The sequence below is a fragment of the Dromaius novaehollandiae genome, chromosome 16 (genome assembly GCF_036370855.1).
Source record: "Dromaius novaehollandiae isolate bDroNov1 chromosome 16, bDroNov1.hap1, whole genome shotgun sequence".
Lineage (NCBI taxonomy): Eukaryota > Metazoa > Chordata > Aves > Casuariiformes > Dromaiidae > Dromaius > Dromaius novaehollandiae.
Genome location: NC_088113.1, coordinates 10,865,292 through 10,890,065, shown reverse-complemented (window position 1 = coordinate 10,890,065; position 24,774 = coordinate 10,865,292). Strand labels below are relative to the sequence as shown.

Below are 24,774 nucleotides of genomic sequence, written 5' to 3'. Positions count from 1 at the left end.
TAATGCTTGTGAACTTGTTCGGGGAGACATTACAGTAAAGCAACTGAACACTAATTTTATTTTATTTTGAATATTTATATTGAAGATAAATGTTATCTTTGAAAGAAGGAGTTATTCCTTTCTGGGAACCAAAAAATAACCATACCTACAACGGTCAGAAGTACCGTCTTTAAAAAGTTAGCAAAAATGTTTTCCCTTCTTTGTTTAATTATTTAATTTAATATGGAACAGTGCTTTAACTATATAGAAGGTACCATAGAGTCTGTTAAAAAGGTGAAATCTTGTGCTATCTGATTCTTCTTTGTTGAGGAAATTGTAAAGCAGCAGCAAAAGCAGGAAAGAAAAACTCTTAAAGAGTAGCAGGCTGAACTCACAGGCCATTGGAATATGGCAGAAAATGCAGTGAACACAGAGCTTTGCCTTTACATATTTTTTCTAGAAAGCAGTAATAAAGAGTAATATTTTAGTTGACTTTTGTTAAAAGTTAATACCCAAATGTTAACTTCACAACTATGCAGACTTGGTATCATTTCAGAGGGGTTTTCTACTTCAGTATGAGGATAAAACACATTTATAGGTTATAATTAATACTAAATACCACACAAGTACCTTACTCAGGACTTCTGATTAAATGACTTCACATACAATTATATGTGCTTAATCATCAGTTAAGCCACTTTTTCACAGTCCAATAGACCCATTAAGCAATTAAGTGAAAGAGTTCATCCCATAAGGGCAAGGCTTGCACCGGGACAGGCACCCGGGAGCGCTGCCTCTCCCGCGGGCTAGGTGGTGCTGGGGGAAAACGGGTCTACCGATAAACACAGAATAGGGAGCCCACATGCAACCGTCGGTTCTTCTATTTGCCAAGGCAAAAACTGAGTAGAAGATCAATTGAAAAGCAGAAACGTAGAACTAAAGCGTTAAACACATGGAGGCAGTTTCGGAGCCCACGGTGCCCGCACCAAGGGCAACCTATCGCTGCCCTCTGGATCCTGGGGGAGTTGCAGTGCTGAGCACTACCTGCTGCCTGCTCACCCTCCGCCAAGCTCAAGTTCAAAACAACCTTCTTTTCCCACTTCCTGTCCTAAACTGGGAGGCAAAGCTTCTGCGAACTGTTAAGCAACTGCCACGTTTCACCACAGATATGGTTAAATTGCTGTAACAATTGAATAATCCTGATTTGTGGCGGGGGGGAGGGGGGGGGAAAGATGGGGGAAGGGGAAGCCCCAGGGTCTTTAAGAAGGAAAAAGTTCAATTCCAGAATTAACACATCTTGTTTTTAGCAGCAGACTTTGATTTTCAATGCAAAACCAAGTGTTTGTCCCTCCCCCCAGCCCAAGCTTGCAGGGGGGCATCAGTGGCGTGTCAAAACTATTCTAGCCCAGAAGTTTTGCACAAAAGCAAAACTAGATTTCAAGTATTTCACAGAAGACTCAGCTTGCTCCTCATCCATTTCTCTTCCCCAAATCATAGTCATCTGTTGTAACAAACGGGAACGATGGCTGCCAAAATTAAATCTCACATAGCAGAGGGAATACACCTTCTTTCAACCTACAGCTTAAATATTCAGGTGCAGAGATACTAAAGAGGGCGAAGTCATTTAAAGAGAGATAGCAAAGGTCTGTCACAGTTTTCGGACAGGAGATCTCACCCTGCCTTGCGCAGGGTTACACGCACTCGCAGCGTGCTGGGATGCATTCGCTTTGGCTACCTGCTGCTGCTGGCGACCTTTGCTGCGCCGCGAGCAAGGCTCTCGCCCTGCAAGGCTTGCACACCGCCGAAGTCAACGCAGACCTGCACAGACGGTGCCTACAACGCGAACTTTAAATGCACTTCTGCAACAAGCGCAGAGGATTTAAAACTGCTCCCTCTCAAAAGGAGACCAATCTCTGTCTGAAGTGACTGGGGACTGCCACGGGAGATGGACTGGATGCCTAACGTTTGCCCACAGTTAAGCACAAGAAAGGGGAAAATTTCTCTTTTTCTATTTTGCTGCAATATTTAAGGCTAACTTACTCCTAACTCAGTGTCTCAGACAGGAATATCAACGCAGCACTTAACCTTTAGCTAATAAAAATAAGCTTCAGGCAGACCAAAGTGGTTTATGAATTTGAAAAATAATGTTAACTTACTAAAAAAGGGAATATTTGGATGCAGCCAATATAACATTTGAATGTTACACTTGCAGAAGTGTCTAGTTTCATAAAAAGCAATGTTTTTGCTTTTCAAAGGGAAGAAAAACAATAACTTTTCAAATAAAACTGTTTACTATTTAGCAACTTCTTGAATTGTCTGAGCCATAGAAATGGGGAATAATCACTTATTCACACAGCAGGACTTCAGCTTTGTAAGTTTAACTCAATATCATAAATGTGCACAAAATGTTTTATCTCTCTTTCAGTAAATAAATACATTTTAACTTGCTGCTACAACCTTACAGATTGTTGTAACTTAAGTAGAAACAGGGTAATTGAGCACAGAAGGGCAGCAGCAAGGGGGATCATAACTGGTAGCAGAGATTTATATTCAAAACTGATCAGTTACTTCAAAATATTTGAAGGCAAAATTATCGCACAGCAAAAACCTGATTCAAAGGGCCACTAAAGGTTGAATTTTGCAATAGATGTGAAACTTGCCTTTAAGACAGCCGATGAGCGACTCTGTGCGGTGCAGAGGCTACGCTGTAAATAACTGGCGCCCTCAGATCGCTTTGCTTACTCAACCTATTTAAAAAAAACAAAAAAATTTTCAGAGGCCTGCTCCACTTTCCCCTCACTGTTTCTTGTGGGTGCCTGAGTAATCCTGGAGGCATTTCCAGTTTTTAAGGCATTTTGCTGAGTTTAAGAAATTTTCCCCGCGTCCCCTCGCCTTTGTTTGGAAAGACAACGCTTTCCTCCCCCGGTTCGGTTTCCCCGCAAGCCTGCCCTTTTCGGCACGGAGCGAGGCGACAGCTCTCGCCCAGTTAACCGGTTAATACCTAGTACCAACTTGATTTTTTTTAATTATTATTTTTATTTATTTAGTCCATTGGGCCGCTCACCTTCTTGAAAGCAGGGGGGGGGGGGGGGGGGGGGACGGGGGACAAATCAGAATTTCTGCGCCATGAGACCGAACGCCTAGCATGAGGCAAACAGCATAAAATTGCAAATTTTCTTAAAACTGCCTGCACATAGAGGCAGCAGCAAGCCAGCCTGGGCTTTCCCGAACGACTGCAGCACAGGGCAGCAGGCGCCGCTGCCGGGAACAGCCAGCGCCGAGAGCACCGGCGCTGCAGGGTCGCTCGGCTCCGACGGGGCTTGCAGCCTGCAGCGCTGATTTATTTCTGAACATCCCCAAAGCCGCCTTTTATTGTTGAAATAATTCGAGACTTCCATCCCCTGAGTTATTAGCTGGTGCTGCGGCAAGGCGAGCTGAGGTTCACCATGCCTCAATTTCCTTCCCCGAAGCGGGGAGGGAGATGAATGACACCGACATCTCACCCGGCACTCGCGCGCAGAAAGGCACGGGAAGAAATCGCAGATTTGTAACCAAATACTTTAAATCTCCATTTCCTCACGAGGAAACCAGTTGGGAATGTTAGAAATGGGCTATCAGCAAGCAAGTTCCCAACATCTGAAAAGCAAACTTCAACCAATTTCGACCAGTCTCTGTCCATCAGCAACAAACACTTCACCTGCGCTTCAAATCACCCGGGTCCAAACCACATCCAGGCTCTCCCACCTGAATCCCATTTCCAGGGTTCATATTCAGACCTGGCAGCAGCAAATCCCCCTCCCAGGAGCCCCCCGGCCCACAAAAGCCCCCAGCCCCGCGCAGCAGCACGCCCTCCACTTCGACAAAAATGTCACTCGACAAACAGGCACGAATTTCACAATGGCTGAGGTCATTCCCTGCAAGTCATTAGGGTTTGCGGGTGAGTTTTCCTGGTGGTTTTAACATTGGTTTCTGTGATTGCAGTTACGCTTATTTATGCATTTAGAGCGTATGATCTAATACACTTAGGTTTAACTACTTCATTCTTTTGACATTCTTTCCAAATTATAAAAAGGATTCTTGGTGTTTTCACTGCCTCGGTAAAGAAACAAAATTGCTGTCCACATAATTTCTTAAAAATACAGAACAGACTAAGTACTTGTTGAAAATAAGTCAACAACAAAAAAAAACCACACCAGACATTTCCCCCCAACATAGCACCTATTTTTGTCCTCCCCTCTACCCATCTCAGGCAACCTATTTTTTTCTTTCTTTTTAGAAATAGCCATCTTGCTTTATTTATTTATTTTTTTTTAAAGCAAGATTCAGGCCCTCAATATATTTCAGTTGTAACTTATAATCAACACAAGTTCAGTTTATTTTTTCAAATCCCTTCTACTTTTACCGTTTTGCTTTTAAAAAGTCCACACATTCGCAGGAGGTCTCATTCACATTGCATCTTCCACAGCCACCTTGATCCGTAATGTAACACTCATTTTATTTGATGCCTTTTGGTTATAATCTACTACAGGTCTTTGCTCGACAAAAACATAGATTTCGATTTTGTATTTTTCTAATTGGAAAAGATCATAAATTCTGCTCCGTCCTATTTTCCTCAGAGGCAAAACAAATCCCGAACAGCCCCCACCCGCCAGGATCCAAGCCGGGCTGGAGGAATTCACCGACTCTTCGAAACACTTCTAAGGAGCTCCAAAGCCAAACGAAACCGTGGGAGCGCGTGCGTGCACCCCTTCCTCCGAAGGCCGCGTAGCGCGTGGCTATTAGCTGCTATACATAAGTAGCATTAACGTATTTCAAGTCAGCCTTGCAAGCTTGAGGCCGCGGTTATTTCTATAAAGGCTATTTCCAGTGTCCCCGATACTGTCTAGCACTTGCACAAACCCCACGCAGGCTCCTGGCCCGCGGGAGAAGGAGCAGCCAGCAGCGCTCGGAAGCGACAGAAGGGCCGCGGCTGCCGCTCGTCCCGCCGGCACGGGTGCCGGCCTCCCCGCGCTCAGCGGCTCCACCAGCTACAGCACGAAGTACGACCGCGACCGGCCCCGTGAACAGCCGCAAAACACCACACAACAGCGCACACAACGTTCACACCTCCCGAGCCTGGGACCCCACGTCCCCGTGAAACGCCACGATTTCAGCGGCGCACGTCGCGTGGGGCACGAGGTGTCCCGGCCTCCGCCCTTTCTAGCCATCCTCCCTCACCCCACCCCGGCTAAACCGAGCATCCACAAAACTACAACAAACCTTCCTAAAATTCCTCGTACACCTTACCGCGAGCCCGTGGCAGACCGCTGGCTTTCTGCGGAGCCTCCACGCGCAAGCGCTCAGCGAGGCACGGGGGCCGTGCTTGGCGGGGCCGGCGGACGGACAGACGGACGGACGGCGCGGCAGCGGAGCCACGGGGCCCGCTCCGCTGCGGGCAGACGGCCTCTCCCGGCCTCGGCAGCTCCGCCGCGCTGCTCGGCCACCAGTATTCTCTCCTCGTTAATGAGCCATGTACGGCCCAGCAGATAACGCTGCCGCTAAACAAACATGTTTATATGGGACTCCTAAGGCGAGGACTTAAGGCGCTGCAGACAAATAATTTTAAATGGGAAGGATTACCCCCACGTAATCTTCCTGCTCCTAATTCACACCCCTCTGAAACAATTCAAGGGGAGAATCAAGTCCCAACTGGGCAGAGCGGGCGAAAAAGGGTTTCATTATTTAAACCCAAATATTCAGTCTCTGACACAGCTGCTGGAATTGTCTATACAGTGACCACTATTTTAGATTCAATTTTCCTTCCACACTTCTTTGAGCTTTGAATCAAGAGTAACTGAACAGCTTGCTGAGGAAGGAAACAGGACCTGGTTTTGAATGCTTTGATCAGAAATATTTTGCAAGACAGCTGCGCACTCCTATATCCTGTATCTTTATTCTCTCCTCCCTCCTGCTTCAATACTTTGAAGTATTCGTGTGGTAGCACAAAATCTACCTGCAAATGGCAACAGCTCCAGGTCCCAAATGACCCAACCAAGAGGTGGCTACAATGATTTGCACCCTAATTGAGGGGCTTATCCTCACCAGATTAAAACAGGGTGTTTGTTAAACATACTTACTTGAGGTAAGATCTACAAATAAAGGTGAAGTATTGTTTTAAGAATTAGACTGCCACGAACAATTGTTTTCCGATTAGACCTCTTAAACCAGCCGGGATGGTCTTTCTGGCTTTTCAGGAGAAAAGCGAGGGAAGGAGACTTGCTCAGCTCTGTCTGTTCATATCAAAGTGAATACGATGCCAAGAGGTTTGAATAGCTATATCAGTTTTTTTTTTTTTTTTTAATTCTTGTACTTTTAAATAAAGTCATTGAAAAGGAGGAGGTATCTCGAATTTGAATGCGTTTACTCTTGCACATGCCATTGTTTACATCTCTTGAGCATTTTTTTGGTTCCCTTTTGGTATAATTAATTCTGCCCCGTATAGTCTGATGTGGTGGAATTTAATGAAAGGTATCAGACTTAGTCCAGAAAAGTATGCCATGTATTCATCCAGCTTATATAGCTACTGCTATGTATAATCACATGCATATGGAATTGAAATGGCAGTACAAGCTTTCCCTACTCAATCTACCAAATAAACCCTTCACTTACGGGATATATTTATAATCATCATATTAAAACTGTGAAGTGACACGGTATACAGAAAGGATTTGAATTTGCAACTTCATTTAACAGTTTATCCCTAACAAAAGTTACAGCATCCAGGCAAAATTAATTGAAAAATATTTTCTTTGCATTCCGAGAACTTTTTTCGAGCTTTGACAAAATTTTAAAAACATTTTTTACTGCATGAGTAATCTGTGGAAATGATTGCTAAGATTAAGTCTAACAACGTGTGAATTTATCGCAGAAGAAATTTCCTGCAAAGAGTAATTAGTCTTCAGCAGTGTTCTTGCTTGTTCTCCAGCTGAAGACACCTTAAAACCATCTGCTTACTGCAAAGCTTGGCAGGGAAGAAATGAATCTTACTGAAGAAAATGATAACTGATTTTAGAATAGCTGTTGTACTACTACACACCATAAATAACAGTTGGGAAGACAGCAGAAAATTACTAACTTATTTAATTGTTTTGTCCGCAGCGTGTACACATGCACGCTGATCACACTGACCTCAGAGGGACACCTCACAGGCTTCAAGTTAAACATGCACCTAATTTTTGCAGGATTAATAGTTGAACTACTTAATTTTCAGAAGAATCTAGCATGTTCAACCACCCACCTAAGCACTACAAAACAGCAACACAAGGGGAATTAAGTGACATTCTAGCATCTCGTTCCTGGCATGAATACCGGAGTTTAATTCCTTCATATAATCCAGGTACACCCAGACACATCATGCAGCTGAACGTGGGTCTTACTGTTGGAGGGAGAATTATCAACAGTGTTGCTACTTCTTCCTAAGGAAGCTCTTTTAATCAAATTTAAGACTGCCAGGGTTGTAAGATATTCAAAACAGCAGCCTATTTCAAACATTTCAACCAAATACTGGTGATAAGATTTGCAAGTCATGGGAACCAAGTCTCTATACAGCACTTTAAAAGAAAATGAGCTGAGGAGTGGGCTAAACAAAGCAAAACAAAACCATGAGCCTAAAAGCAAACAAATACACCACTTGCTATTTAGCCAACTGCTCTGAAGGTTTTATTTGGGGGGGGGGGGGGGGAGGAAGGGGGGACGAGAGGATGAAGCAATGGAATTGCATGGACAACTCGACTTTAACTTTACAATTTAATTTTGAATCATGCAGCAAGAAATTGTTTTTTGAAGAGATAAAGTAATTAAATCAAGTTATCAAATGCTACATCACTTCACATGGATTTTCAGAACTGCTTAAAGAGACTCTGGAATGTTTCCAAAGCTGCAAACTAATTATTTTCAAGGTATTTGTACTGTCTTTCCTATTTGCATATGTAGCATTGAAGGCATCATATGGCCTTGAATACCAGAGCAGATAAAAAATATCAGCTTTAGGAAAAGTAAAGGTTGATATGAGCCAAAAAGGAAAAGAAGAAAGTTTATCCTGTGCGCAACAACATCTAATAGACAAGCAACAACGCAATACTAGATATATGAAAGGAGTTAAGAAACATTAATTGAGCATTTAACTTCGTGGGTCTATGTCTATCTTCTGGGAACCAGAAAGCCCAAATACCCGCGGATGTAAGCGGCAGAACTCTGACACGGTTTTCCAAGGCACTGGGGCAAAAAGCACTCCGCAGAGAGCATTCCCGAGGCAGGCAGTTCCCAGCAAAGTAACAAGCTCCGTAAGAACGATTAAACAATAAACTACTCCTGCCATTGACGTGAGCAGTGTTAAGAGATAGGTGCATTTGATAGCACGCTGAATAAAATGCCTGCTAATAAATTTCATGTAGACCAATAAACTGTTTATTGGTCAACCATATGTATTTTAGCAATTAAAATTTAATCCAAGGGAACGTATCATTATTTGAAACATCTAAAAACCAGCAACTGTATACCATGAATAATTTTCTTTAGAGGCCACTGGCCGGGCTCAAGCATAATTCAACACTCAAAAAGCTCAAAGCGTATAAATCACACCAGAAGTTTTCCTCACACGACCAAACGCGAAAAGCGCATTAACTCATCTTATTTAAACGCACGCTTCCGTTGCTATAAGGATTATCAAAGGCGCGCGGCTAGCTTTCAGGCAGAGTTACGCGCCGCGCCCTCGCACTGCGCCAGGTAAGTCCGCGCTGCAGCCCCGCGCTGCGCACCCGAAGCGCCGCTGCGCCTGGAGCCACGGCCGGGCGCGCAGGGCCGCTCCGCGCCCGCACAGGGCCCCGCGCCCGCAGCGCCGCCCTCCGCGGGCCGCTTTCGGGCCGAGCACCCCGCTCCGCTCCGCTCCGCTCGCGCGGGGAGGCGGTTTCGCACTCCGCGCTGCCGCGGGCGCGCAGATCCCAGCTGCGGAGCCCGCCCGCAGCCGCCGGGCCCCTCCGCGGGCGCGCACGGAGGCGGCGAGGGGAGAAGCCGCGTAAGCCAGCGTCCCCGCGGAGGGCGAGCCGCGCTGCGCCCGTACTCACCGGAGGTGCAGCGCGGAGCCGCGGCGCTGCGGAGTGTGCGCGCCCGCTGCGGGCGCAGTGAGCATGTGCGAGGCAGGCGCGCATGCCCGCGGAAGGGAGCGGAGCGGGGCGGCGGCTCCGCGCTGCGCCGGGGGCTCGTCCGTCCGCCCGCCCTCCCCCCTGCGCGCCGGGCCGGGCCGGGCGCCTCTCCGCGGGGCAGCGCAGCGCAGCGCAGCGCGCGGGGTCGAGCCGCTTAGCGCGACCTGTTGCTTCCGCAGGGGCGAGCGCAGCCCCCGCCCGCCCCGCACCTACCGCTCGCGCGGTGCCGCCGAGCCGCCCCGCGGGTGGCGGCCGCCCGGCCCGGCCCGCCGCACTGCGCGGCCGCGGGGGGGGGGGGGGTGAAGGAGGGGCTTCCGCGGGCGCGGGGCCGGGCAGCCGCGGGCAGAGGTGCGCCCGGTGCGCGCTGCACGCCGCGTGCGCTGCAGCCCCGTCCCCGGCCGCGCTGCCGCTGCACCGCGACTTTTAACAGCTGCCGGCGGCTCAGCCTGGGCGGCCGCGAAGCGCCTCGGCCGCGGGCTCCGCTCCTGCTGCCGGGGACGCCGCAGGCCGTGCGTGCGGTCTCTTACCGCCTGGCGACAGCGTGTAATTATTAATTAACAGAGCAGCTTCCTGGGGCCGTTCCCTCTGACCCGCACCGCAGAGTTGCTGCCAGGTGCCCGCAAACGCAGGGGCTCGCCAGCTGCAGAGGGGAAGCCCCCAGTGCCACCTCGCTTTGGCCAGCGACATCCCCAAGGGAGCTGGGACTCAGAGGTGCTCCGTCTCCCATGTGCACTCAAGACCCGAGACCCTCCAGTACACCCACCCAGAGCGGGGTTTCCCCCTGCCACCAGTTTGAGCCCAGTTGCATCTTCCCTGCTTCCATCTCCCCAACAGCAGGGAGGCACCTGAGGAGACCAGGAGACCAATAAAACCCACTGGGTTTTCTTACACCTCGCCCCTTCTCCCAGACAGCGATACCCCACCAACTGCAGGGGAAGGGAGAAGCCAGAGGAGCACAAAGGGTGTTGAGTTCAGGGCTTGAACAAGCTGCAGCCCACTCATGGATTTAACTCAAAATTTTGACAATGGAACAAAAACATCATTGCAACTGGACAGCTGTTTTTACTATCAAACCCTCTCAGATCAGTTTGACTGCAAAGTGTGCTCCTGCAGTCCAAAGGAGACAAAGCTCCGAGCATCAGTCCAGAGCTGGCAAACGTCCTAGCATGAGCTACCTCCCGCCGGCCTAGGAAAACCAAAGCTCTTTCAGTTGTTATTCCCCATCAGTTCTCAGCACTACCCCGGTGATTTCCCTGCGGATTATCCGCAGGTCTGAATTTACACCGCTCTCACATTAAGCTGGGATAGAGCGCTGGTTTCTAGGACTTCCCTGCTGCCCTGAACTGCAGTCTTGCTTTTGGTGAGGAGCCTCTTGAGTATAAGCAAGCACTTATGTCCTTAGGACCTGTCTCCAAAAAAACCTTTTCCTTCCCCCTCTCCCCACCCAGAAACCCAATTGCCACATTTGCTGCTTTTGAAGCTGGTCTTAACAAGTTCATATATAATCATTGAAAAATGCCTTGCATGCAAAATTTACTCAACCTCTGATTTCACAACATATTTAAATATATGCTTAGTTTTATGCATGTGAATAGTCCTACAACAATCAATACAATTATTTACTTAAGTGCTTAAAGCTAGGCAGGTATTTAAGGACTAGTATTGTTTGTGGTAATGCCACAGAAAGCCAAAGACCAGGACCTCATTGTTTGTACAGCACCCGGCACACAAAAAGACACTCCTTGTGCCTTTCAGGGCAAGTAATTTCTGTAGCTTGTGAATTGGTGCCAGAAACACCTTTCTTGAGCTGATGGGTAAACATTATTTGTCTACTCTAATATCCTTATTATGTACTAAAAACATTGTATGCATTTTTAGAAAAGCAGATAAAGGCACAGTGGGAAAAGAGCACAAAGATAAAGGACATTTTTCAATTAGGAGTTTTAAATATTTTTCACCATTGTTAGCATTTAGCACATACAGCTAAATCCCTGTAGGTCTGAAAAGTGATGAAGGCAGGCAGGGAGACAAGATTGTTTCTACCTCGCGGAGGGGAATACGGGGCTCCTGGCCGTGCCATCGGGTGAGCGTAGGTCACAGCCACCCGGGGCGGAAAGATGGAGCACCAGGCTGCCGGCCAGGCAAGGAGGAGCAAGTCCCAGTAGCCAGCTGAAAAAAGTCTCCCTTTCACTGAACAGGGTCATTTTCAGCAATATAACAGGGATTTTTCCAAGTAATGGAATTTTTTGCCAAAGAGTAAGTCAGGTTTAGAAGTGGGTTTCCCCAGCATGCCACCCTGGGCTCGTTCCCATGTACCGTAAAATTAAATACTAAATGGAAGCTGCGCAGAAAGTTTGCATATTCACCAGGTGGAAATGCTCCCAGTCACCTGGGTGGGTGACAGTGTCCCGGGCAGGCTGCAGAGCTAGTGGCCTTGCTCCTTGGACATCCCAAGGCCAGAGCAGGCAGCCCCTACCCTGCCCTTAGGCTACATCCCAGCAGTTTTGGGAGCTGCCTTCTCCTGGAGCCTGGGGCCCCAAAGATGGTCCCTTAGAGAGATCTGATGAGGACTGCTGGTTAGGCAGGGGAGCCCACCACTAACCTCAGCTTCTCCTGTACGTTCCCAAGGAGCTAAAACCAAAAGTTCAGGTACTGTGGAAACTGAGTTTGCCTTGAGGAAATATTTCCACTTTCTACTGTCCACCTCACAGTCAAAACATTGTTACCCGAGTACAACCGTTTCCATCTATCAAACCAAGAAATGGGAAGCCAATATTAGATTTTAACATCCTCTGTAACTATTAAGGTCTTCTGCCTCCCTCCAGTGTAAACCAAGGTGAGAAGCCCTCAAAAGGCCTATAGAGGACTCATTGGGGGTATTGAACATTTAGTCTCAGGCATGCAAACATCTTGAGACAGACCCCAAGTGTCATAAAGTGGGTTTACAAATCACAAGATTTTAAAAGCAATACATTTAGGGCCCTTATTTGCTCTCCGGTTCTTGGGTTCATGTTTTCAATTTCTCCTTGCAACCACAGTGCTGGGTAACTCACTCGTCTTCTAAAATTAAAACCAAGACTCTTGTGTGAAAACATGATGCCAGAGCTCAGGCTTTGTGAAAAAAAACCCACTTTTTAAAATACTTGCAACAAAATTGCCAGAGTTGGCAACCATATTTCCCAACACATTTTGTGGACTAGAGTGATATTTCATTCTCAGGGCTAGTGGTTGCTTCCTCTGGTAAATGCCCTGAATTGCTGCTGGTTTTGTTAGAACATCATTAATTTACGCAGTGCTTTAAAGACAGAGGCAAGGTACCCTGTCCTCAAGTAGTTAGAGGATAAACAACACAACCTAAAGACTATTTTAAATCTGTCATACAACTAAATGGAATTACTTTAAAAAAGCTATTTCACAAATTAGAGCTCAGTCCTGCAAGGTACTAAGGGTCTGATTCTGGAAAGAATTTAAGCATAGGTTTAATTTTAATACTGCCAAAGACCTCAGTGCAACAAGGTGCTTAACGCAGGACTGGCTGTTCAACACAGGTGTTTGAGGGTGCTTACCCAGTGCTAGACCTCTTTACACTTTGAATGCCAAAACACTCAGCACCTTGTAGGATGGATTCTGCAAGGGACAACCCAAGAGCTTTGCAAGGACCCCTGTGCTGACATCTCACATCATTTAGGACTGGAGCTGTCAATTTTAAGGTTTTTCTTATTCCTAAAAAAAATACTTGTCTGCAAAGCTGCAGGCCATAATGTTAAACAAATTGTTAGCTGGCTCTTTGGTACTGATGATGAACCAGTATGTGTTGTTTAGCCTGGTGCTTCATCAAAATTCAGAACATTTGTAACTGATAAACAAAATGCATGTTAGCTATTAAAGCTCAAAATTAGGCAGGCAGTAAAAAGTAATCTGAGAGGAGGACTGTAGCTACTGATACTATTGAAGCTGGTCTTAAAACATATGGTTTGCAATCGTTGACACAATGCACAAAAATAAAAGCCTGCAACTGAGGAGTGCCTGATCTTTTCACCACTAAATGATCAAATATGCCTTTTTTTAGTTTTATGTCCCCTTCCTCTTTCTGGTTATTAAAGTGGAAGCTTGATATTTTACATAGCTGAAGATTTGGCCCTTTGTATCAGCTACAGATGGGCTTTATTAATCAATTTCATTACTGGCTTGAAATTTTAAAAACATTTTTCAATTTTTTTTAAACCCTCCCACTAATTCTGCTTGGAATTTGTCCTGTAGAAACAAAAGCGCTCTCGACTCTATCCTTCCTACTTCCTCACATATTAGCAGAAAAATTATTTGCACTATGAAGACAATGAAATTTCACAAATACATTCACCCCAAAATTTTAGGATTTACTGCAGGGTGGAATGCTGTCACTCTACTGGGGGCAGCCATAGCTGACGCTGGGAATTGAGACCATGATGGCACAGCAACTAGTTTGCATATAAAGGTATTAAAACCAAAATTATTTTTTTGCAAGCATTTCAAAAAATATTTTTCTTTAGATATGGGTTGATTTATCATTTTCTCCCTCCACAAGCTTTTTATGAGCTCTTTTAATAATGAAACAAGAGAGCAAACTTCTGTTCTCCTGCCTTATTAGCAGGTGCTGAGCATTATATGCAAATATTGATGGCTTGCTGCTGACTCACTTTGGCACATGCAGTTGATGAACCCTTTTTTGAACATGGGAAATGGCCACGGCTCTGCTGGTGGAAGGAATTAGATTGCAGCAAAGCAGTTCAGTACAGAGATTTGAAAACCTGACCTGAGGCAGAGCCAGAGCAATATTTTTAAGTTAAGATTTGATATGTTATTTCAATTACCAGTTATAAAAAAAATCGTTAGGAAGAGTTTGGGCACTGATCCACTGGGAAAGGTGGTGAGCAAGTGTTTTTGTGCTAGAGCAGGGCTGAAAAACAGCCAATTCTCAACTGTAATCAATATGTGCATTGTAAGTCAGATTAAGAAACCTTGTATTAATTTTTAATAAAAGAACCTTCTCTTTGAAGAGTAGGATGTATTTGTGGTCTGAAAGGAAGATGCATGGTCCACTCATGCAGCAGTGATCATACTGTGAATGAAAATAGAAGGTATTTGTGCAGTTGCGTTCTCATGGGTTGCTAGCTTTTTTTCCCCTCTTTTTTTTTTTTAAACACTTCCAGTGAATATTTTGTAGCTATCAACTTCTTCCTTGGGGAAGGCTTGTGAATTCCACAGACTGGCAAACCCACTCATAAATTACAACTTTTGGCTCCATTCTCTATGACTGGAGCAGCATGCATAAGGCATAATGTAATTCAGGGACATCACTGGAGTTGCTTCTAAACCACATAGCATTGCATCTGCCTCCAGGTAGCTGATGTTATAGTAAGCCAAAAAAAGCAGAGTTTTGGGTGGGCTCCAAGTTAGGCATTGGTTAGCTTTTGATGCAAGAGCATGGAAGTCCCTTTGGCTGCTGCTGTGACGGCAGTCCAGCAGCACCCTGGGGCAGAACGGCTCCCCAGAGGTTAATTTACAGAAATCTTGTGGAACTGGCAAGTATTTGGGGACTTCATTCACACATGAACCAAACGCCAAACTTTTTCAGCTTTACATCTAATTTTGACTGTGGGTGGGGGGAGGAGGTGATTTTGGGACTCAGTGTAGGCACTCTTGAACTTTTAAAACATGCCTGTCTCTGGTGGGAATAAAGTCTCATTATTATGTACATTAAACCTGATAATTAAAAGACAAGTGCTTCAATGTGTTATTTTAAATGAGGAGAATGTTTATCCAAATTCTATCTACTTTACTTTTACTCAAGAAATCTCATCTGGCTTTCTAAACTGAACACTTGCTTTAAGTAACCTTTAAGTCACATTATACTTGATGGAAAAACTAGGGACAAATTCAGTCGTACTTTGAATGTAATTTAACTACGCCATAGAAACAGGCTTTCAAACCTTTCATCGAACTGATTTACGAGCGGAACTAAGGCTTGCTTAGTACAACATTTTCACAGTGAGAGTTACATTCCCACAAAAGGGAACGCTGTCAGGTGGAATGACCATGAGTCAGTTCTGCCAAACTAATTGCTCTGTTCAGATGAGTTAACCTGGCTGCCTCAAAATTTCTCAATCAGAAAAAAAAACATAAAATAAAAAATCCAAAACATGCTTAATACTGTAAAGCAAACTAAGAATTCTGTACAACAAATGCAGAAAAATATAGATGCACTATCCTTGGTTATCTATTTTGCCATTTTCCCACCATTAGCACTGGTTGGACTTTTTAGTTGGTTTTACAAACTAATGAAAGGGCAGAATGTTATATGATGGAGTTGGAAAGCACCAGAGGAAATATGCTTCCACTGTGCCATTATACTACTTTTGATTAATGAACATAGGTGATTCCAAGCTGTAAAGATACACATCAAGTTAAGAGAATAAACACTCTTTCCTAACTGCCATGCAAGCACACAGAAACTTAAACCCAGATCTAGTCAGATAGTGCTAGAAAACCAACAATAAATACAGTCTATTCTCATTTTGTTTTGTCAAGGAGAAAAAGTGATTCACTGCTTATCAAAACTGAGAGATCATTTGCCAGAGACATCTTGCTAATCCGTATTAAAGGCAAGAATAAGCCGTATCCTCAATCTACAAATCTGAGCACTCCATGCACCCTTCCGATAACTCATTGGTCACCCATTAGAAGTGTAAAGAAAGTAAATCAACATGATTTATAGTTTTGGGAGCAATTCTCTGCAGATCAATTTACCTAGGATAATTCTTTCAAAAACCCATTTGGGTAAAACATTTCCTTTTCTTTCTGTGCTCACGATAATTAGACTAAAATGTTCCCTTATGCTCCAAAAATGGGAGCTCTCCTGATCTAACTTCTGCTCTGTTTGTTTGTTCCTACACACAACCTTCACTCACTGCTGTGCCATGGTGTGGTGGGTGCTCAGACGGGGCTGGACCATGTCCTTCCCCAGCAGAGGGAGAGGACAAGCAAACATCTGCTCTATATCATACAGTCCCCTCCTTGGCCCAGGAGATTCACTCATCTGCTGTATTATAAGGAGAACAACTTGGGACTTTGAGAAAGAAGTTATTCCATTCCCAGTTGTGGGAGGTAGCATGATAAGATCTCCATCTGGCTTGTGGCAATTTGAGTACTCTACTGCCTTGTTTATACCACTTGAAATATATAATGAATACAATATGCTGTCCCCCAAATAATGTTGCATATAAGGCCTGTAAACCTAGAATAAGAAGTTGCATAAAAGCACTTAGCACTTTACATCTCTATAAATGTTAATAAGTGTTCCTTGTAATGCTTTTCTGAACTTCTATTACACCCAAAAAGCACATGGGGAAGCATAGGCAGCAGGGATGATGAAGCAACATTGGAGAGTCAGTCTGGCAGTCAAGCTTTCTCCCATTCCATTTGTTTTTGTTACTGTCCTCCCCATCACTTCCCTCAAGCAAACATTTTCTTTAAAGTTCATACTTGTTCAGGACCAGTGAGGGCCAGAGGCTCTCCAGGGGAAGGTGAACCCAGAGCCAAGGGTGACCCCAGGACAGGCAGTGCCCACACCAATGGGGCACCATCCCGCAGGGGCTGAACACAGCGGGCAGAGCTGGGTGCTGGTAGCAAGGTCCATCAAGAGCCCCAGACACAGCAAGCAATGAACCAGGTCAAGGGTCCCTCCAGGGAGCCTGTCCAGCAGTAAAAGCAGAAGGGGCAAGAGAGGACTGGAGATGAGCTACAACATACCTGTGAGATGTGTGTCCAGGGAATAAGCTACCTATAGTGATGGTCTGAGGTCCCATCAGGAGACAAGCTGCCTATAGCACAGGTCTGAGTCCATCCAGAGGCAGAGCTGAAGACAAGTTCACCTGCAGCACAGCTCAGGAAACAGCTAAGTACCCAGGTCTGAGCTTAAATAGAGCTCCTGGGCCATGGGCATAGGGGCTGCAGGGTTCCAGGTGAGGCTGGTCAGGGCAATTAAGGCCTGTGGGTGCATTTGGGGCCCTGACAATATTTGGAAATAGGTGAAGTCCAAATTTGTCAGTTTATTTGCCCAAGTTTGGTACTGGACATGAGTGAACAAGTTGAGATAAACTCAGAGCCAACTGACAACTTAGGCTTGAGTCCAATTTTTCAGAACAAGGTGCTTGTGCAACTGCAGCGCTCGGAGTGAGCGGACCTGCGGATGAGACATGCTGGTGGCTGGAGAAGGGCTCTATGCAAACCAAAGAAGTGCCCCGTATTTGACATCTAATCACCAGCATTTTACTGTAGAGTGTAATTAACTCACTAGAGTTTAATTAACATATTTTCTTGTTTAGATAAATCTGCCAGCTCTTGACCTAGATCAACCTGGCTCCAAGGGTCATGCTTATGACTGCAATTATACTCGAAAGGGGCAGAAATATGGGAAAGCCCAGGTGGAAGAAATTGTTCCATTAAACTTCTAAGCCTCTTTATGCTGCCTAACGTCTCTGAGAAGATCCAACCTATTTCTGTTTCTCCAAAACAAATCAATGTCCCTTTATGGCAGATGCTTGAACTGAAGGAGACTGATCATTTCACTGAAAAAATGTAGCGTGGTATCACCATCACTCTCTTAGAATATATATTTATAGAAAATAGTATATATATACACAGTCGCTTATTTTTTGCCTTTGTGAACCGGTAGAAAGTGTCCATGTAACAGCTCAGTCTGGGAGAAATGGATTTTTCAGTCAGATTTCATGATCCTCACTTCATTCATTTCAAACATGGCCCATTTTAACGCTAACTTTCAGAGGCCCTCTATGCCAGTGCAATACGGACCAGAAATATTGAGTGCATTACAAGTAGCAGGTTACACTTCAAAACACTTGGTTCACAGTGTTCAAGACCATTAATCATTTTTATTATTCTAAAGGACTGAAAGGGCTTAGAAACTTTGCCTAGGAAGCAGTATAGATTCTGAACAGCTGCACTGTGATTCCTGCTCACATTAGATTTTGGACAGACCATTGATTTTCAGTAAATGTTCTTGGCGGCCAGGAAGTGCTGAAACTGGCAAACTTTCTCTTGCAAAGTTTTTTTTGCTTCTGAAATGAAAAACATGCTAGTTATTCTGATTTAGATCATCAGTATGGCTCTGATTTACCACTACATCACACCATCATAAAAGTGGAGTATCAGGGGAATTTAGTTAACAGACCAGACAAAATCCAGCTCATTGCAGGGAGCAGATACAGAGTTTTTGCAAGATTTTTGGTATATGTGTAGCTGTGTAAATAGGTACTGTATATGTAAACTACTTGCATATGTTTTTTCTCTGTTATGACAATCGCTAGTAAGGAAGATAGACATTCGAACTTGTTTGTAGGTGAATTCAGATTTTCTAAACAGAGTGAAAAATATTGCACGTAAAGAAATGTGCTCATAAACTAACAAACAAAAGTATCACCATTACCCATGCAACAGCCCATGCACTCCAGTTACATTTAACGTCTGCATATATTTTTGCATACTTAGTCCTGCAAACAACTATACCAACCACGGTGCAGAAAGATGACAGAACCCTTCATCCGGGATCTCTTTCCTGGAAGTTGTGCATTCATGCTCCCGGCTAACCAAAAAAATACAGCCTCCATTGTTCACAGAACCGTAGTTTTTTTAGGAAACAAAAACTGTTTTTAAAAACAGTTTAGGAAGAGGGGCATGTAGAACTAGGTTACGTTTTTAAAAGGAAATGGAACAGTAGGTTGGACTTGAATGTACACGGAAATCTCAATTCTGTGGAAAAATAAAGAATCCTTATCAGAGAATTTCTTCTAAATTAAATATTTTCAACAGAGAAATGGGGAAAATAAACACCATTTACTTTTAATAATGTTTTATTGGAAACATTCTCTAGGCAAAGCAACACTACTTTTCTTCAGCTTTCTTTCTTTTCATGTTCTCTAAAAGCCACTGTTTTTTTTTAATGAGGGAAAAAATGAAGAAAGGGGAGATGCCCTCCTGGCCCACCAGCAAAGATGGGAAACAAAATCATTCAGTTTCAAAAATCTGAAATGATGTTCAGTATAAAGCAGTACTATTTCATTTATCTTCTTTTGAAGTGAAATGGAAATAGAATTATATCGCATTTGAAAACCTTTCTGGAAAAAAAAGTTGCAATCTTTGTAATTGGATTTTTTTTTGAAAAGGTTCTTGTGAAGAAAATTGAGTCTTATGGCCTCCTCTAATAATGATAATGAGTTCTTTATGCAAAAAAAAAAAAAAAAAAAAAAAAAGAAGTATAATAAGTTGGTTAATGTGAACAAATGAAGAGAGCTGTCAGAGAAATAAGAACATTTTGTGTATTTGGCACTTGCAGTTCTATAGAGATCCTCATGTAGCAAATGTATGGGGAACTGAATTCAAATGGAGCATTTGATGTGGTTTGTCAAATACCTGATAAAAGACACCCCAGTTTCCTATCTCAGTAAAGGTAAATTTACTATTGCCAAATATTGCAATTTTTTTTGTTTCTGAAGTCAGGCAAATACATGAAAATCTCAGTTTTCTTTCTTTTTTTTAATGATAGAATAAGTTTCTAGTTTCCATTGCTTTCACAGGCTCAAAACCTACCGCACAGCAAATGAAATGAACAAAATCTCTCAAACTTTATAACTTTCAGAATCTCACAATTTTTAAATTAATGTCACTGTTTTGAGGGTGGAGGCCTACACTATGATTTAATACCCATGCAGTTGACACAGCTGCGGAGGAGCAGCAAACCCAGGGTGTTTTATTTATAGAAACGCACAAGTTTTTCGTCCTCTAATTGGTGTTTTTATTTCAGTAGCATTTGAGATCCCACTTTCCTGCGCATTGACATGGGAAAAGGTGCCGGCGCTGAAGAGCTGCTGGCTTTGACAGAAGACAGGGAGAAGGTGGGACGGGAAAGAGTCGGCCTCGGCCTTTCTCCCTTCTCCCCTCAGGGCTTCTAGCGGGGAAGTTCACACGCGGGGTACAGAGTCCTGCGGATTTTGAACTGTGTTTTTTATAAGAATGCAGTGCTTGGGGATTGTGCAGAAAAACCAATTTGACGCACAGTGCCGCTTAGAAAGTGAACGTGTGCCTTGACAGGTTTCCACCAAAGCACGTCCAGCTTCCCAAACTGCTTGCTTTTGTTGCTTTTGGGATGAACTCTACTTTCATCGCAGAGAGCCTTCTCCTTTGTTTGGAAAGGCTTTTCCTGCCAAGCAAAGTAAGTGCCTTTCTCAAGCGCAGCCCTCCGAAGGCACTGAAGCATGTTGGATACAGAGAGTAATTTGTTCCCTCAGGCGGTATATGTCTTGTATTAAAAATTACAAGATGAGAATCTACGGCTGTGCTGAGAGCACACACTGGATTTGTTGTGTGGCGAGACGGGAACAGGTTATGGCTGATCTTGTTCATTCGTTGCAGATAAGAGAGGCGCTACCCTTTCCGTGTTTGGTTTTTTTTTGGGGTCAGGATCAAATCCCCATCTGTCTGTCAACGTGAACAATTGTGTCTGAGTCAAGAATGCTTTGATTAAAAATGATATGGTTGGAAACACCCTCTTTGCCGAGAAGAAATGAGTAAGGAAATGGCCCTCATGTGTGAGCTTCTGAGGAGAGACTGTCTGCTCAGCTCGCAGCCAGTCAAAATATGCTTTCTGGCAGGGAAATTAATAAATAGACCAGCTTCAATAGATGGAGATTTAAGGGCAAGAGACTAATGTTGTTCTAAAATTCTTTTGGGTTGGAACATAAATCCAATTTAATGCGGTCACAGTAGAAAATTAATTTATTTTCTATCTTCCAAACAATATTTTCTTTGTTAAGCAAGAAGATTGGAGACTTATTTTTATTGGTATATGCTTAAAAATGTGTAAAAACTTTGGCCCCTTTCATTTCCTGAGGACAATCATGTGATAACCTTAAGTGGGCCGTGTAAATGTATTAATCTCATATCCCCAACTGTTGTGGAGAATTGAGCAACCTCCATACTTCGACCTTCCTCTGTATTGGATGTCAAGAATGATATGAAAGGAGTGGTTTTGCGGTGAAAATGCAAAACTGCTGAGTAACGGCAACATGACTACACAGGAACCTGTTATGGAATAACAGGAAGACTATGGAATAGTCTCCAGTGGAAGTGGTGGAAACTCCATCACTCAAAACATTAAAGTCTTATGACTACTGAGAGTTTCACAGTGACGGGTGTTTTTCTTAAATTTCCAGCTTCTGAAATCAAAGAGCATGTGGGCATTTCCACTTACCCTGCGTAAGCAAGCACACAAGCAAGGCATGAGCTTTCCTACTTGTGGAGAAAGCTTGGAAATGAGGCTCTAAAGGATTCAAATGCAAAGAGTCACCGTTCCTGATTTAGCAGATCTTTATATTTTGAATCCGTAGCTCAACAAATAAGTGTGGACTGTAAGTGTCCACAGTAAAGCGAAGCAGCGTGGGCCGGAGGGAGCAGTGCAGCCTGCCTGGGGTGATGACAGCATCTGAAATGTTCCCTGCTCATCCTTTGCCTGAGTCTTTGAAAATGCACAGGTATTTGGTGTGTGTGTTTACACAGTTCTTTGTGAGCTAGTGAGGAGGTACAACCTGAACACTCAACAAGCACCAGACTGCTTGTGCTGGTGGCCTGGGATCTACGGCTGCGCCTTGGCTCTGGAGCTGTCACGACTCGGGTACAAACACCAACAGATTTCTTAATCGCTGCTTTTCTGAGGGTTTCCAGTGTTCTGTTTCCCACAGTAAGTGTGAACGTCCTCCTCATCAAAATAAATGTTTATTTAATGACAATGGACTTGGCAACATGCTCCGTTAAACCCTTGAACGAGCCGATGATTCTCCTTGTGGCAGAATGCGAGCTAACCAGGCAGAAGAGCCCAGGTGACTGATAAAAACAGAAGCCTCTTGGAGCAGAGGATGCCTGATGGCTCCTCCCTGTGCAGGGGGGTCATGTTTTATCACATATGAAAGTCTCTTCTGGATTTTGGAAGGAAGTGAATTGAAAGCAAGGCGGATATTTGAGGTATGAGTGACCTGACAGAAGCTATGGTATGATAATGATGCATTAGCTTAATCCACCGTGGCCAGGAAATGGTTTCTCCATTTACCAGTTCTAGATTCATCTCCGTGTTTCGCTGTCACAGACCCTACTATGACTGATAACTTAAAGTGAAGGCAGAAGCAGAGCTTAATTCAGCTCTGTTACTGTAAGTGCTTTTGAAGTGGCTGCAGAGATCCCTGGAGTCCGTTTCGGCTCACCCTCCTGCAAAATCCACTCAGGACGTCGTGCCAGCTCCCACGACGGCAGCTGGCACGGGACTGGGGCCGGGACACCACCAGCTCTCTGGTAGCTGTGCGAAGCCCCGCGTTTGGCATTGGAAGCAGACGGTGCATCCTGCCAGCGCATTTCGCACAAATTAAAATGCTCTTACAAGGAGACTGCTAAAATGTGACCTCCCAAAGGGCTGAGCCAGTCCTGCAGGGACATGAAGCAGTGATTCCCGAGCAGGTTTCAGATCTGATGCTTGTCTCCTTAAGCCATCACATGGCAACTGCCACCTGCATGAAGTGGAAAGGGATATTTTTTACATGCACACACAATTTAATGGCTTTGCCAAACTTTTTTCACCTCCTCTGCTACCCTGAGCCATCACCTGCTGGCACATGTGGTGCGCAAATTGGAGAGTTTTCTTTATGAGCTGCACATAAAATCCACACCTCTGGTCATGCATGAGAAACTGCTGAAAGAGCCCGATACAGCCCTGACTGTGTTCCCTGCTTTACGGACAAGATGTTAAGGTTGTTTGCTTTCCTGAAACGTGCCATGTGTCGTGCCTGACCCTGTTGGCACTCACAGATACTAAATGACACACTCTTGGCAGGGAACCCAGCTGGCTAATTATGCATGCAATGTACCTACACACTGGCTTTGTAAGAAGCCCAATTAATGATCCCAGGGATCAGTAGAAAAATGAGGGCATGATTAGAGGAGCAAAACTTTTCCTGCCTCCCAGACAAAACCAACAATATTCATGGTGTTCAGGGAAAGCCAGAACAGAGTAGATGTTTTCCCTTTAAAAAGAAGCATACTTTGCCCATTATTGATGTTGATCATCATCACCCTTGACATTCATTTTCTCTATTACAAAAGCAGGGATTCCCATGTTATTTGGTTATCATTATAATGTTGGTACTTTTCTTCATTCAATAGCTGTCAGCTTCCATTGAGTTATTTTTACAGAAGTACTAGTTTAGCTGAGTGAAAATAAACGAGTTTCTCTCTTCTTCCCTGACTTGGTTGTTGATGGATTTTATGATTGGGTTGGGATAACCTTAGCATCATTTATGGAATAGAATGGGCTTCCCAAATAAGCCTGTCTGCTTCTGAAGAAACTAAATCAAAGTTGTCTGTCTAACAAAAGAAGCAAAAACCTAAGAATATTTATGACAACTTGCAACAACTATGAGGAATCTTCTAGAGTTTCTTCAGACATCAGAAGGACATTAGTATAAATATAGATGGGCATGATTTTGATAGCAGGGCTTACAGTATTACCTTAGCCTGGTAATGTATTGGTACGTAAATATCTTGTAATTGCACAGATCCATAATGAGCCAGATACAGACCATTGTATCCAAACTTCAAAAAAAAAGAGCCAGGTGTGTGTGGCTTTAGGCTTTTTGGAGGAGTAATCATAACTAGGACAAAGATGGAGAGGGAGAGAAAAAACGATCAAGATCCTGCAATGAAAAAAAAGCGACATTTGCAAAAAAACCCGTGAATTTGCATCTTGTTTTGGATGCGTCCTTTCCCAGGCCATGCTGGCAGCACCTTCCAGGTCTCCCATCCAGGCCCTACCTGGTCCTGTCCCCTTCCCAGAGCGATTCCAAAGGAGCCTGTGCAGGCGTTTCCCTGCGACGCCCTGCCTGGGCTGCCGCCGTGCCCCTGCTGCTGCAAGCAGTGCCCGCGCCCCACCGAAGCGCATACAGTTTCCAGATGCGGGGAATATGCTCTTGTGAAAGAGGACACGAACCCCAGCCTCCCTGATTTCATCTTGTGGCACACGCAGCTTGCGAGCTGCCAGCAAATGCCTTCTGTGCTGGACAGGGTGAACACACAAGCAGTTCACGCTGCTGCTGTCCAGGCAAACTGTTTTTCCTTCTGGTGCCTATAAAATAAATGGAAAAACTTCCTGGGGCAGAAAGATTTCTGGAAACTCTAAAGTGAACTGAATTCCCCAAGTCATTGCACTTGGTTAGCGTCTTTCACAATCCTGCTAAGCTCTGGGTAATGGTATGCATAACCCCGAAAAGCAGAAACAGAGAGACAGGAAATTATGGCTGAACTTGTGTTTTTCTTAGGGTGTTTGTGCTCACTCTTGGAGAAGTCGGTGCCAGGTATTGTGAAACACAGTGAGAAGCCCCTTTTCAGCGAGGTTTCTATTTAAAGTTCAGCCAGATTGTAGTGAGATATGAAAATCTCCAGAAGAGTTATCCTGCAAATGCAGGCAGTCACTTCCACATGTGCTACTTGCACCTCCGGGTGTCTCAGGCACCAAGGTCCCAGC

The 24,774-nt window shown here is 44.5% G+C and overlaps 1 protein-coding gene and 1 long non-coding RNA gene across 10 annotated transcripts in view; one reads left to right on the top strand and one right to left on the bottom strand.

The window, feature by feature from the left end:
* The window catches only part of EYA2 (EYA transcriptional coactivator and phosphatase 2), a 98,658-nt gene extending 89,139 nt beyond the window's left edge, over positions 1-9,519 (bottom strand). For 2 of the 9 annotated variants that reach the window (XR_010391880.1, XM_064521452.1), the window contains exon 1: positions 9,081-9,331. Coding sequence is in view for 3 of the 9 variants with exons in the window: in XM_064521452.1 (XP_064377522.1) it covers positions 9,081-9,145 (65 nt within the window). In the remaining 6 variants the exon portion in view is untranslated. Of the gene's footprint in view, positions 1-2,639; positions 2,727-9,080; positions 9,332-9,371 lie in introns of those variants that run through there. The other 7 variants (XM_064521455.1, XM_064521460.1, XM_064521454.1 and 4 more) reach the window with 6 other exon arrangements.
* LOC112979075 (uncharacterized) lies at positions 8,640-23,499 on the top strand. The gene is made up of 2 exons (XR_003258098.2): positions 8,640-8,742; positions 20,017-23,499. It is a non-coding gene; the product is annotated as an uncharacterized LOC112979075 (long non-coding RNA).
* Positions 23,500-24,774: the final 1,275 nt, after the last annotated feature.